This window comes from Cottoperca gobio, chromosome 3 (genome assembly GCF_900634415.1).
Source record: "Cottoperca gobio chromosome 3, fCotGob3.1, whole genome shotgun sequence".
In the NCBI taxonomy this organism is placed as follows: Eukaryota; Metazoa; Chordata; class Actinopteri; order Perciformes; family Bovichtidae; genus Cottoperca; species Cottoperca gobio.
The window spans coordinates 9,845,022-9,858,171 of NC_041357.1; the positions used below are offsets into that span (position 1 = coordinate 9,845,022).

The following is a 13,150-nucleotide window of genomic DNA, read 5'->3' on the forward strand; positions in this document are numbered from 1 at the left end:
AAATGGGTCACAAGTTCTGGTCATAACGGTCAACTTATTGCTGTAGCTAACACAAACGCATTCCACGTTTTTTCTGGGACAAATATTAAAAAAATAAAAAAATTGAACTGTATTACTAAGTTACTGTTTTACATCCATGTCATAATTTGTAAAATTAGATATAGAAATAATTGTGAATCCAAAATAATTCCACTGATTATTACACTTGACACCCCTTAGGTATTTAACATTCATAGGCAGTGTGAACATTTACTTGGTTTATTACCTATAGTACAATATATTATAGAAACTGTAATTGTTGATAATATCTGTAAATTAATAAATATGCACACATTTGCTTACAACTAAATTGTATTGAGTTATAATGCATGTATTACATTTTTATATAGAATAATAATTGCTGATTACAATATTTCTATCTGCTAGTTTGTAAAAGCAAGTTAAGAGTCTTCTCAAGTACAGGAAGGGTAACAAAAAACTAAAAGCCACTGGCGGTACTTTCTCATCACAAGCAGGAACCAGTGTTATATCCCCCCACTGACTAGTGGGGGGATGTGCTTGTTTAGCTGCTGGTTAAGCATTAGCAGCCAGGATAAAGCTAAACACCTACAGTGATGACAAGATGGAATCAAAGTGGTAGTGGGAAATGCATCATCACAGATGGCAGCTCAATCTATGAGTTTACTGTAACACAAACCATCACAGGCTTAAGAGCAGACTGATCTAATCCTTACTCAATGACAGAAACAAAATGCTTCTGAGTTACTTTTACAGAAATACTGAGTTCAAAATTCGACTTCAATGTGAAAATGTGTCTGTTGTTAGGGAAATAACAGCATAACTAAATTACAACAGCTGTTTATTCCATAATTCAATACGACTAAAAGCAAGCTGCATAAGCAGCCTGTAGAGGTGAACACATGGAATACATTAATAGACATACTGCTAATTTTATTGCATTATCAAAAACATTATCAAAGGTATTAAAACAGTATTTTTTGGTCATATTTTGTCCTGAGGGTGGCGCTAGAGCAGTCTTTCTCAAAGAGAAAGTGGTGGTACGTGAGCGACCGCTAGTGGTCCGTGAGCGACCGCTAGTGGTCCGTGAGCGACCGCTAGTGGTCCGTGAGTATATTGGTAAAATGTCACATTTGAAATGAATATATTATAAGTTTAAAGCGTTTCTCAAAACTGTTTAAAAATGACTAGTATAGACTAAAGCAGGGGTTCTCAACGGGGGCAGTAGCGCCCCCCCCCAGGGGCTGGGAGCAATATTTTAGAAAGGGGGGCATTCACGTGTCTTTGGGGGGCGTTTGTGTGTATGGCCCGTGAGGTAATTCATAAACACACTCCAAAAAAAAAAATCTAAATCTAGTCAGATATAGAATAAAACCGGCGACTGACTGTTTTTCCTGGCCACGGTCAGGGTCCCTGAACACAACACGAGCGGAACGTGTCATCACGTGGTCACGTCATGTAAAGAAACTTCAATATTAAACTGTCATTGACATCAGTGAACGCAGCATGGCGAGTGTAAACAAGAGAAAGGTGGATGCAGAATGTTCGAGGAGAAATGGATGAACAATTATTTCTTTGTGGAAGTAAAAGGCCAGTGTGCCTAGTTTGTGCGGACGCGCTTGCGGTCATGAAAAAGGATTCTCGAGCTGCATTACAGCACGAAACTTGCCAAACTGCACGAGCTGAAAGGACGAGTGCGTTTGGATAAAGTTAACATTGTGTGTTTTTAGACTTTTATTTTGCTGAGCGATAAAGTGCTACTTGCACAAAGAAAAACAAGCGGCATCCCCCTCAGCCACCTGCTCGAAAGCATTAATGTTATTCCAAGGATACACCATGAATAACACTAATCTGGAGTCGACGTCGCTCCATTTATAATTAATGTGTTGGATTTTTGACTTTTTTGCACTTTGAAGTTCTCTCCTCTCTTTCCTCCGCTCTGTCTCTGACTGGAGGTGTTCGCGAAACGGAGAGAATATGATGAATGCGCAAAGCAACGCAGTAAACATGGAAACGTGCACATACATTTGATAAATAACATAAGCGTTTAGTTTATTTAATAAAAGAGCACATGTTCAATGTGAAAAGTGAGTTGTGATTTGCCGCTATATATTTATATAAAATAAAGCACGGGGTTCCGTTGGGGGGGGCAGCGCCTCAGACTTGTTCCTTTGTGCTCGTTTATTGCTGGATCACTTAAGAGTTTCACATCTCTGAGGCGTCTGTGTTTAACACTGGTTACAGATTGAATGTCTGACCCTGATTGGCTGCAGTCAATGACACTGATTAAAGTTTGAATCTCAAACTTCTTACCGTTGCATTTGTTTAACACTCCTGAATAAAATGTCTTGGGGGTGGGGGGGTTGAGAACCACTGGACTAGAGTGTAGCATAGATGTAGTGTAGCTATGTAGGTTCGTTTCACGATCTTACATCATAAATTATCTGCACGGTCAATTTGAGCCGTGGTCAACTTACAAGATGGATCGATGGCTGTAGACAGGGTCAGTTAAAAGAAAATGTAATCAAAAATCTGTGAACCAGAAAACAGTGAAGGTGCATCGTCCTGATGCAGGTGATTCAGCACCTACAAGTGTTTCAGCCGCAGCGACAACAAGTGGTTTTGTGTTACTGAGTCCCAGGAGAGCGGTTCGCCGTCCAACCACCAGCCGGCTGAAAGCTGTGAAACTCGGCTTGAATGCGGAAAGTCCAGCGCTAAAGTGAAGAGAAAATATCACAGCGACTACATCAAGTCTGGATTTTTTTGAACTGGAGATGAAGAGGATCCCAATCCACACTGTTTTTTGTGCTACGAGTTGTTGGCGAACGAGGCTATGAAACCCACCAAGCTCAAGAGACATGTTGAGAGGAAACACAAGGATTACTTTGGGAAACCTTTAGGATTTGTTGAGAGAAAATGTGATGAATTTAAGAAACACATGACGACAGTTTGCATTTTGCATATCTCTCAGTAGCAAACGATCTTGCTGTGGGTATGATGCGGCTCTGTACGGGCATAAACTCAGTAATAAATGTAATCTACGTTTCATATGATGTGTAAAATCTATCAGCATTCACCGTTTAAATCGCATATGAACGAAATGCTTGTAGAATCCGTAGTTGTTTTTGTATTGTTGATGTAATGTGTGAACGAGCGATATAGAGAAGGTCACATAAAGCTCATTATTAGGCTGTCATTTGTAATATATTGTTGGAGTGGTAAGCAGGCCTATTGTTTTTGGATATTTGGGGAGTTAGGTGGTCTGTGAGTGTTTTTTTATTGGTTAAGTGGTCCTTGGTCTGAAAAAGTTTGAGAAACACTGCGCTAGAGGTAAGATCATAGCTGGAGAGGTTTATCCTTTGGAGAGCATAAATGTGATCAGGGCATGATATGTTTATTTATTTGTGGAACGTTGGCATGACAGTGGTTCTGGACGATGGGCCAGGGTGACCAAAAACATTAGGATTCATTACCTGGGGACCAGGAATATTCACTGTAAATGTCATGCCAACCAGACCTGTTGTTGATATATCTGACAAACTGATGGACCCTACTGGAACAGCTATTGAGTCAACAAAACAGCGTTAGCTACAAGGGACTCAATAGTGAGCAAACCCCTGTCAAAGCTTAACATCATCTCATTACAAAGCGTCAGCAATAGCATGAGGTTTCTACCAGCACATCGACAGTTCTGGCTGTGAAGCACACAGCTTCCTAATTTACTGGTGTTGCATCAAAATGTCCATGGACATTAAAAACTGGACAGTAGAATCAGGAAGAAAACATTTTGTAGGGAAGAACATGATTGATTGCTCTAGCAGCATCTCTGGACATCACTCCAGTATCAGCCAGGGAAATGTCCTGCTGTCTGCAGCAGGATTCAATTAGCGTCCAGTAAACAATGCTTCACTTTTCCCCATCTGTAATTATGTCGGCCTGTTATCTCTTTACCCTGCAGCCTCCAGGGCGTAACAGACAGAGCCAGAGAGCAGGAAACTGTTATTATAGGGAGGAAGAGAAGATGGCAGTGATCACAAGGAGCATAAAAGCAAGCTGTCAAAGAAACCTGGTGAGCTTGGAAAGCTATGATCCCCTGTTGTTGCACGATGCTAATGTCATTTATGGCTACATCAACACTGCAGCTGTCTACTTTTGCAAAATGCACAGCTGCCACCATCTTCACCGGTCACCTACTGGAATATGGGTATGAGAGTTAAATAGCCAGGGTAGAAGCATCTGTTTACCTCAATAATTAGGCCCTGAAGGAGGCAGGAGAGAAGGGCTGAAGGATGGAAAGGGAGAAAGAGAAAGTGGAGCAAGTGGTAGGGAATAAATGATCTCAGATGGGTACACCTGATAGAAAGAAAGGAACAAAGGGAAATAAAGACATTAAGAAATCGGCAGGTGGAATCACCCTGCAAACAACTGCCAAAGCTGCAGTATCAGTGACTTTTTAGGTTTCATTTTCAATTGTCATTCGGTGTTGAATTTCTATGGTGACACCTACATGCAAGGTTGTGTAGCAACTATATAAAGTGGTCCTTATCACTGTGACGTCAACCATTGGTTTGTGGACTACAGTTTTAAAGCCTGGAGTTTGGCATTTTAGTCTTTTTGGAACCAGAAGTGACAAGAGATTTGGAGCTACGTAAGTATAACAGAATGCTGAACAAGACATTTTTAGTGGACCAAAATGTTACAATTAACTTTCATGAACTGATAACATACTGTTAAAGGGTTAAAGTTCTAAGATGAAAACACAGAAAACCTGACAACACCGTGTTAGCGACCTGTCAATTACAAGGTAACCCTAAAGCATTGCCTTCATTATCACCTATTTTACTCTTATTGGGACTGTAATTTACTAAATGAACATTATGCTGAATTGAAGACCATAAACTCATGTTTACAGTGTTTCCTGAGATAATAAATCCAGTGAGGAATAGGCTCATTTTCTCATAGATTTCTATCCAATCCGACTTCTTTTTGCAACAAGTGCAGTCCCCACATAATGGCCATTAGAAAGAATGCAGGTTTAGGGAACTTTGCATTTGCTTCACTTTTTAAAACTGGAGGTTGCGGCTTGCAGTAATCAGAACACATTTGCTCCTGCTGGTACATAGCTTTGTAGAGTTTACAGGATAAGGACACCCATGTTTTATATTTATTTTGTCAACAAATCCCATAAAATGACCAAAACCAACAAATGGATCTTACTTACAAGTATGGCCTATGTTGCCTGATACAGCTTAATTCAGAGAATCCAGTACAAGATCCACCTCATGACCTACAAAGCCCTCCATAACCTGGCCCCCTCCTACCTGACTGACCTCCTCCACAGACACACTCCTATCTGCAGCCTCCGCTCTGCTGCTGCTAACCTCCTGTCCCCCCCCATCCGGACCAAGCTTAGATCCTGGGGAGACATGGCCTTCTCCATCGCTGCTCCCACCCTCTGGAACTCTCTGCCTCAAACCATCAGAGACTCCTCCTCACTCACCACATTCAAATCATCACTTAAGACTCACCTGTTCAACACCGCCTTCAACCACTGACCGTCTCTTCTCCTTATCCTCCCTTCTTTTTTCGTTTGTTCGTTTATATATTTATATTTGTGTCACTCACTCTGTCAAGCGTCTTTGAGTTTTTAGTAAAGCGCTATACAAATCTAATGTATTATTATTATTATTATTAATTGTCTTTGCCTCTATTGTTGACCATAACATTTTAAAAACACATCAATGTTTGCACTAGGTGACATGTTTCTTTACTACCATGAACATGGCTACTGTAGTTTGTTTTGGGTCAATCCTACATATTATACACCATCCTGCTGATGTAAATGCTTGCTAGAGCACTATCTATGTATTAATCCATGATGCAATCTTTTACAAAAAAAAAAACAAAACTGATTTCTAGTGAAATATTTTACTTAAGTGAAAATATTAGTTAAGAGAGTCTTATGATATTTAAAAGAGATGCGCAGAAATTGCTCACGTTCAATGATAGCACTGTTATCATTTAAGTAGCCTGAATCAGTTCTGCCAATCTGTCTCCAGCTCGTCTTGTCTTTAGCACCAGACATGATCAGAAATGAGTAACGACATGTGGCTTGAGGCGCCGTCTGGATTTTTTTTGTTCAAACTGAATAGACCCTTTTCACAGCAGACATTTTGACTCGCCAAAGCAGGAAAAGCACAGAGGACATTAATAACATGAACGACGGCTGAATTCCATTTAGGTGAGCCAGTTCAAGGGCTCTGGGATTGTGCATGCTCACTCACTGACATGACTTACTTGGACACTTAATAGAATGGAGCCACTGTTTTGACAGGCCACAATGTCCGCTGTAAAAAAGGGTCTATTGAATTGACAGGCTTTGGTCTGGGGGGCACTGCACTGCTTTTGAATAAAAAAAACTGTAAGCTTAACAGTTCACTAAAAATGTAATTTATTACATCACAGACAAATGCTTGGGAGAGGAACAAAATCAATATGCTCCTGAGCGTCCCTGTTATCAGCATCACTTACAGGAAGGAGGAGAAAGTTGGAGGAGAAGAAAGGAGAGAAAGGAGAATAAAGGAAATTAAATAAAAGGAAAGGAAAGGAAAGACTGCATGCCAATCAGAGAGAAAATCAGTCATTTATTTTGACCCCGAATTGCATGATTTGACCTATAATTGGCGCTTTACAAGAACAAAAGAGTGGTGAAAAAGAGGTGAGAGGGTGATGTCGTGACTGTAGATCAAACCCAGAGGAAAGTGCAAATAGAGGCAGCGGACAGTGAAAGGATGGAGAGAGTCACAGGGACAGAGAAGGAGGAGAAAATGAAGTGCTGAGAGATAAACCACCTGGACAGGACAGGGTGACCTCTTTGCTGCAGTGAATTGTGGGTAAGGAGGGATGCAGACTCCAGAGAAAACCACGCATCAAGGATCAGATATTACAGGGTCGGTAGTGCATACAATGCAAAGCTTGCTAACATCAAACAGGCTGCACAGTCACGTCAAAGTATAGTGTGAAAGCCTAAGTCTAAGCTAATGTCCCCATTGTAGCAAAACACCTGTTTAATGGTAATTCCTATTTAATTGAATTACTATTTAATTCAAAAGGAAATAAAGAAAGACACACACATAGTCACAAAAGTCATGTTCAACTCGATATTGTAAACAAAGTTTTTCCATCCTGTAGATCCCACCCTCTTTCATATAGTTGTTGGCCTGTAGTGCAGAAACAAGGACATGATCCCTCACCTGCACGCCACCCACAACAAAGCATCACTACAGCTGTGGCCTGAACCCGGGTTTTCAAAATGTTTGGGCAGTCCCTTTCTACGTTGAATTCCAACAGTATATCCTATATAAATACACATACACAACGTTACACGTTTATAAATTACACATAGCTCAAACTAATACAATCTAATCCAACAGTCCTGCAGTTAATTCTACTTTCCTAGAGGTTATAATGTTCATTATAAAACGGACATGTCAAATCAAGCAATCTGATTGGTTCTTAGCCGTGATATAATGAGCGTATATCACGGGTAGAATTGTAGTTACTTTTCACAACAAGTCAGTATCCCTCCGCGTCTGAGAAAAAGCTACAACCATTACAGCTGTTAAATTACGTCCGTTAAGAAACAAACTTATAAAGCTTTACTATGTAAATAAGAACAGAGTTCCATTCGTTCAGTTGCTTTTATTATAAATGATATCAGCGTGAAATAACAATAATCAAACACGTACTATACAGGCTGAAACACAGACGTGTTTACAGTTCAATCTGGTTCCGGGTTCCGGTCGCGCATGCGCCAATACAAGGGACCGTCCATTTATGCAATCCGTATAGTACAATGTTCTCTACTCTGGAGGAGTGGATTGATCAGTGCCTATCTCCAGAGAAAAAAGCCCCTAAAAGACGACATGCAGAGCTACGTGAAGAGCATTGTAGACCAAATGGAAAAAAAACTAAACGAACAGAACACCGCGCTAGTTGTTAGTGTTGTTGCATAGCAACCACCTCGCACTATATTTTGTGCAGAAGGCAACGAAGGGACTATTTTATTTTGAACATCATTATTTAATAATAAAAACTATTTAAATTGGAGTGTGTATTCTTCTTTCATATTGCCACACTTGGTAACCGTTTTATAAAAGCAATAGCTCACTTCAGACCGTGATATATACTCATTATATCACAGTTAAGGGGATTAACCTTAACCCCCTTAACTGTGATATAATGACCATATACCACGGCCTGTCGTGAGCTATTGCTTAAGTGTATGTAGACACCGTTTTAGAAAGGTGTAGATTGAACTGTCATTTTGAAGGATGTAGTTTGTGATGCTGTTGAACTGTATTAAATTATACAGAGAGGTTTTCGTATTATTTAGCGTACCTTCACTAATCTAAATGTGGTGGACAGAATATTACATACAGAGATGCTTTTATGAACCACCCAAAAGGTTCAAAAGAACTCTCAGGAAAAGCCATTTCAGGTATTGTAACTAGTTTTGAGCATTCTGCCTTATTTTTCTGATAATAGACAGTAAAGATATGGACAGGAAATGTGAGAAATAAGAGGAACGGGGAAGACATCCAACAAAGCTTTTACAGGATACACCGTTAGGCCAACGAGCTGTTGAGTATATACCAATAATCTACAAATTACCTACCAATAACTTCCAGAACCCTAAATATTCTTGTTATTCTTGTTTGATTGTAATTACGTAGGCTGTAGTTCCCATCATCTCACTCACAGCAGCCTCAGTGATCAATGCAGGCTGACTCAGCAAACTGGCTGGGCTTTCCAGGTCAGAGATCCCTGTGACACATCTACTATGTCATCATCAGTGAAAGCGAGACGCAGCAAATCATTCGGACCGTAGTAACAACAAGTGGACACCGATATCATCACTGTGACACTGTTGCCTCACAGGACGCTAAATAAAATCCAGGCACATCAAGGGAATGCCTAACTAAACTATCATATCAGCATCCTGATATAGTTTTTGCCTCGGCCAAATAATTTTGAGCAGGTTTTCAAGTGTTATGACTTGTTGAAAATATGCAGAGAATTGTGAAATGTGTTGGACCAGCCCTGTCTCCTACATAATGCATCTTTGTACTATGAATTTGTTCTGACAACAGAGTTCCAGAGGACACTTACTAGTTCCTGACTAAAAATCCATCACTGACAACTTTTCTTTCCAATTCAGGAGAACAAAGAACAAAAGTCATTGGGAGGAAGGTTGGAGTGGATGTTTGGGCACACAAAGTACCAGAGAGGTTTTGATTGAATATAAATAACTACAAAAGAGTGTTTTGAGTTGCATAACTATATAAATGTTGTTCATGTTTAATTGCCACAAGTGAATAACATCCATCAACTGGGTGAAAACCAGCACCTTATGAAGACAGGACTTGAGATTCTACATGCTACTGTGCTCAGCTGTTGTTATTCAGTACATAGCCCAAATGTGGAAACAAAAAATATCTCCTTTTCTATTTCGCCAATGTGTTAAAAACACACATTCATTAAATGTAACACAAACCAACACAGCTCATTTAATTGTTTTAGGAAATGTTTACACTCAAAGTGACTTGTAATGCATCATGGATGTGTGTCAAAGTCCTCATGTAACTCATATGATAGCTCAATGCTGAAGTCACTGCAGACACATTTTAGATGTAGTGTTCGATAGACCAGGGGTGGGGAACCTCCGGCCACCGGGCTGTATACGGCCCGCGAGACCATTTGATCCGGCCCTCGTTGTAATTCATAAACACACGCAAAAAAAATAAACTAGAACAAAAAAAAAATATATATATAGACAGCAATAGACAGGCAATTGACTGTTTTTCCTGGCCATGGTCAGGGTCCTTGAACATAACACGAGTGGAATCGTGTCATCACGTGGTCACGACATGTCAAAAAACTTCAATATTAAACGAGACGGTCATTGACATCAGTGAACGCAGCGTGGCGAGTGTAAAACAGAGAAAGGTGGATGTGGAATGTCGCACTTTCCAGGAGAAATGGACAAACGATTATTTCTTTGAGGAAGTAAAAGGCCAGTGTGTCTAGTTTGTACGGACGCGCTTGCGGTGAAACACGAAACATGTCAAACTGCACGAGCTGAAAGGACGAGTGCGTTTGGATAAAGTTAGCGCTCTTCGGCGGAGTTTGGCCCAACAAGCAGCTCTCTGCAGAGCATAACATACAAACATGGAAAGATAGATCCGTAGACCACCACACCAAGAACAGACTGTTCCACCACTGCTGTGCAATTATCACTGCCATTTACAATACTCACTTTATATAATTTGTGCAATATTCACTTTATTTTCTATCAACCACTTGGTACTTATATTATTTTGTATTATATTTAATTATTGTGTACTGCCTTTTTACTTCATATGTTCTTTTGCTGTGACAAGATCAATTTCCCCGTTGTGGGACTGATAAAGGATTGCTGATTTCTGATAAAACAGAAAGATACATGGATAAATAAGCATATAAGAAAGGTGAAATGAATGGGCTGTGTCTCAAAACAATTTTGCAGAAGTTATGAGTTCAATAATTAGTATGGCCCTCGAAGGATGTTTAAAAAAAAAAATGGCCCTTGACATGAAAAGGTTCCCCACCCCACTGATAGACCATCAGTACCAGGAAATCCAAGTCAGCTGAGAAGACCCCGAACATCTCTTAAAATGTAGATTATTTTCCACAAGATGTCGGAGTCTCATTCGTTAATATTATCTCTAATGTGTCGAAAGCGTTGAGTTCAGCTCTCCAGGGAAGATTTTAATATAATTTGCTATTCAGTGATATTGATCCCATTCTCAGCATGTATGATCTATCTCCCACTTCCACAACATTAATAACAGTACATAGGATTTTTTAATTGAGATCTGTGAGTGCAGGTTTCAAAACGTCCCTTCAGAAATGTGACACAGACACTATGTTTGTGTTGTAAAATGACATCAGAGGGCAACAACACTGCAGGATGGATGTTTCAGTTTGTTTCGCTGAGGATTTGGGATAAACTCCTGCGTTGTTCTGACAGTGGGGGGTGACAGGGCATCCTTCTGGCTTGTTTGTGCCTCCTCGGCCTGCTTATCTGCTTGTGTTAATGAAGGACAGTATGACCTCGCGCTCAGGCCATGATGGTCCCGACCAGCTCATTAGTCTTTATCTGAATCCAGCTATGACCCAAACAGCACCTGTATTTACCTACTGCTGGCTCGCACATGTTGACTGCAGTTTTTGTTCACACGTAGAACGCAAGGTGAAATAAAGATATGGGTCATCATTTTTGTATAAGATTTCTTTTTACAGGAGTAGATCAGTTAATACTGATTTATGTCCCTATAGACCTGACAAGTTGCTGCTGCCAAAAAAATACAGTTCATAGTCGGAAAAGGTCATGCTGTGCTGAAGACAGATCAGAAAAATGCTTTGGGTATTAGAAATTGAAGAGAAAAATGCAAATGAGCTACTAATTATAGACCAAAATCCCCCTAGGTAAAAACAATTGAAAACTGAATCAGATTTTTAGCCACATATTTGTTTTATTTATCTATTGCAATTTAATCTATTTATCCATTGTAATTTTCATGTTACCCACACAACTATGAGGGTTTTACACTTATGGCATATCTCTTGCCATGTTACAGCCTAATAGGACTAGCATCTGTTCTGTGCTGTTATGCTTGAATCACCTCACACAACATACACCTTAAGCCCAGAGTTAAGTCGTCAGAGCAGATGTATGTATACCCTCACCCGTCTTTTTTCCCCCATGTTCTAATTTAAACGTTTATGTTACGAGATTACAAGGCTGAAAGCATTCACTCATTTATCAGCATTGTCCTCCTGCAAGGACAGGACCAGGACAAGGATCAGGTACCATCAACCCCCCAAACCCCCCCCATCCCCTCTTACTTCATCTTCCCCTCTATGAAAACAAACTCTGAAGACAAATTCACCCAAACAGTGCATCTCCTATATATCGGCATTGGTGTCAAAACACACACACACCCCAACATAAAGTGTGATGTGTTTTCTCCTCTGTGGCTTCTCTGATCCTATTTTTGGTCAACATAAAGCAGCAACCTCTGCTGCACGCTCTACCTCGTTTATTTTCTTCACAAACACGCACACAGCCACCCGTTCTACTTCAAGGGCATGTCTGTCCTGAGCTATAAGATGCAAGGAGACGACATATAGCAAGAAAGAAAAGGCATGTTAGCAGTTCTACGCTCACAAGGTCACACACAGCCATGTTGCTGCATGCCGGTAAAAATAAAACACACAGGGAAGAACGAGAGAGGTGCCCTACCATTTCTCCCACTGGTCCTCCATCCAACCCTCTTCTCCTTCCCCTCCCGAGTCCATACTGTAAGTGAGGAGGGCATCCACAGCTGAGAGGAGAGGAGGAGGAGGAGAAGAAGAAGCAAGGGGGTTAGAAAGTGAAGGAAACAGGGAGGGCGAGAGAGAGGGAGGAGCGAACAGGAAGAGAGCCGGAGGAGAGGGAGGAGGGGTGCAGCACCTCCGGGTCGATGGAAGAGGCGTCCGACTCAGAGCCCTGCTGCTGCTACCACTCATCCGGAGGAGAGAGAGAGATAGAGGGGGAAATATTTAAAGCAGACGAGCTCAATATGCCACAAAGGAGTAGTGTTATATAATCTACTCCTCTCCCTTTCTTCCTCTTTATCTCTCTCTCTGATGTTTACTCTGTCCTGTGTACATCCAGATTTACAACGCCACTTTAGGAAAGTGCTGCTGTTAGCAGGACATCCAACGCCACGGCAAACAGGAGAAACATCAGCACAAGAGGACACTCCTCTCGCTCGCTCACTCTCTCTCTCTCTCTCTCTCTCTCTCTCTCTCTCTCTCTGCAAAACACAGTCGTGCTCAATTATTCATGAGGCCACATTGATCGTAAGACTCCTAATTTCCCCTTCTCTTTATTTCTCTCTCTTCATTGTCTTAAAGGAAAACTGTGGTTTATCCCAGAGTAATTGCTGAGGTCTGGCAACATGGCATCATTAATAAAAAAAAAAGCTGCCTGACAGGGCATAAAACAGGTTGTAAACAACCCACCAGTTTGAAATCAAAATGCAAT

At 40.8% G+C, this 13,150-nt stretch overlaps 1 protein-coding gene across 3 annotated transcripts in view; it reads right to left on the minus strand.

Moving 5' to 3' along the window:
* mapk8ip1b (mitogen-activated protein kinase 8 interacting protein 1b) overlaps positions 1-13,150 on the minus strand; it is a 63,931-nt gene that overhangs the window by 44,012 nt on the left and 6,769 nt on the right. The window contains exon 2 of one of the 3 annotated variants that reach the window (XM_029428257.1): positions 12,365-12,446. The exons of 1 other annotated variant lie outside the window; for it this stretch is intronic. In XM_029428257.1, the coding sequence (XP_029284117.1) occupies positions 12,365-12,420 (56 nt within the window). In that variant the 5' untranslated portion in view covers positions 12,421-12,446. Of the gene's footprint in view, positions 1-12,364; positions 12,725-13,150 lie in introns of those variants that run through there. One more of the 3 variants, XM_029428243.1, reaches the window with a different exon arrangement.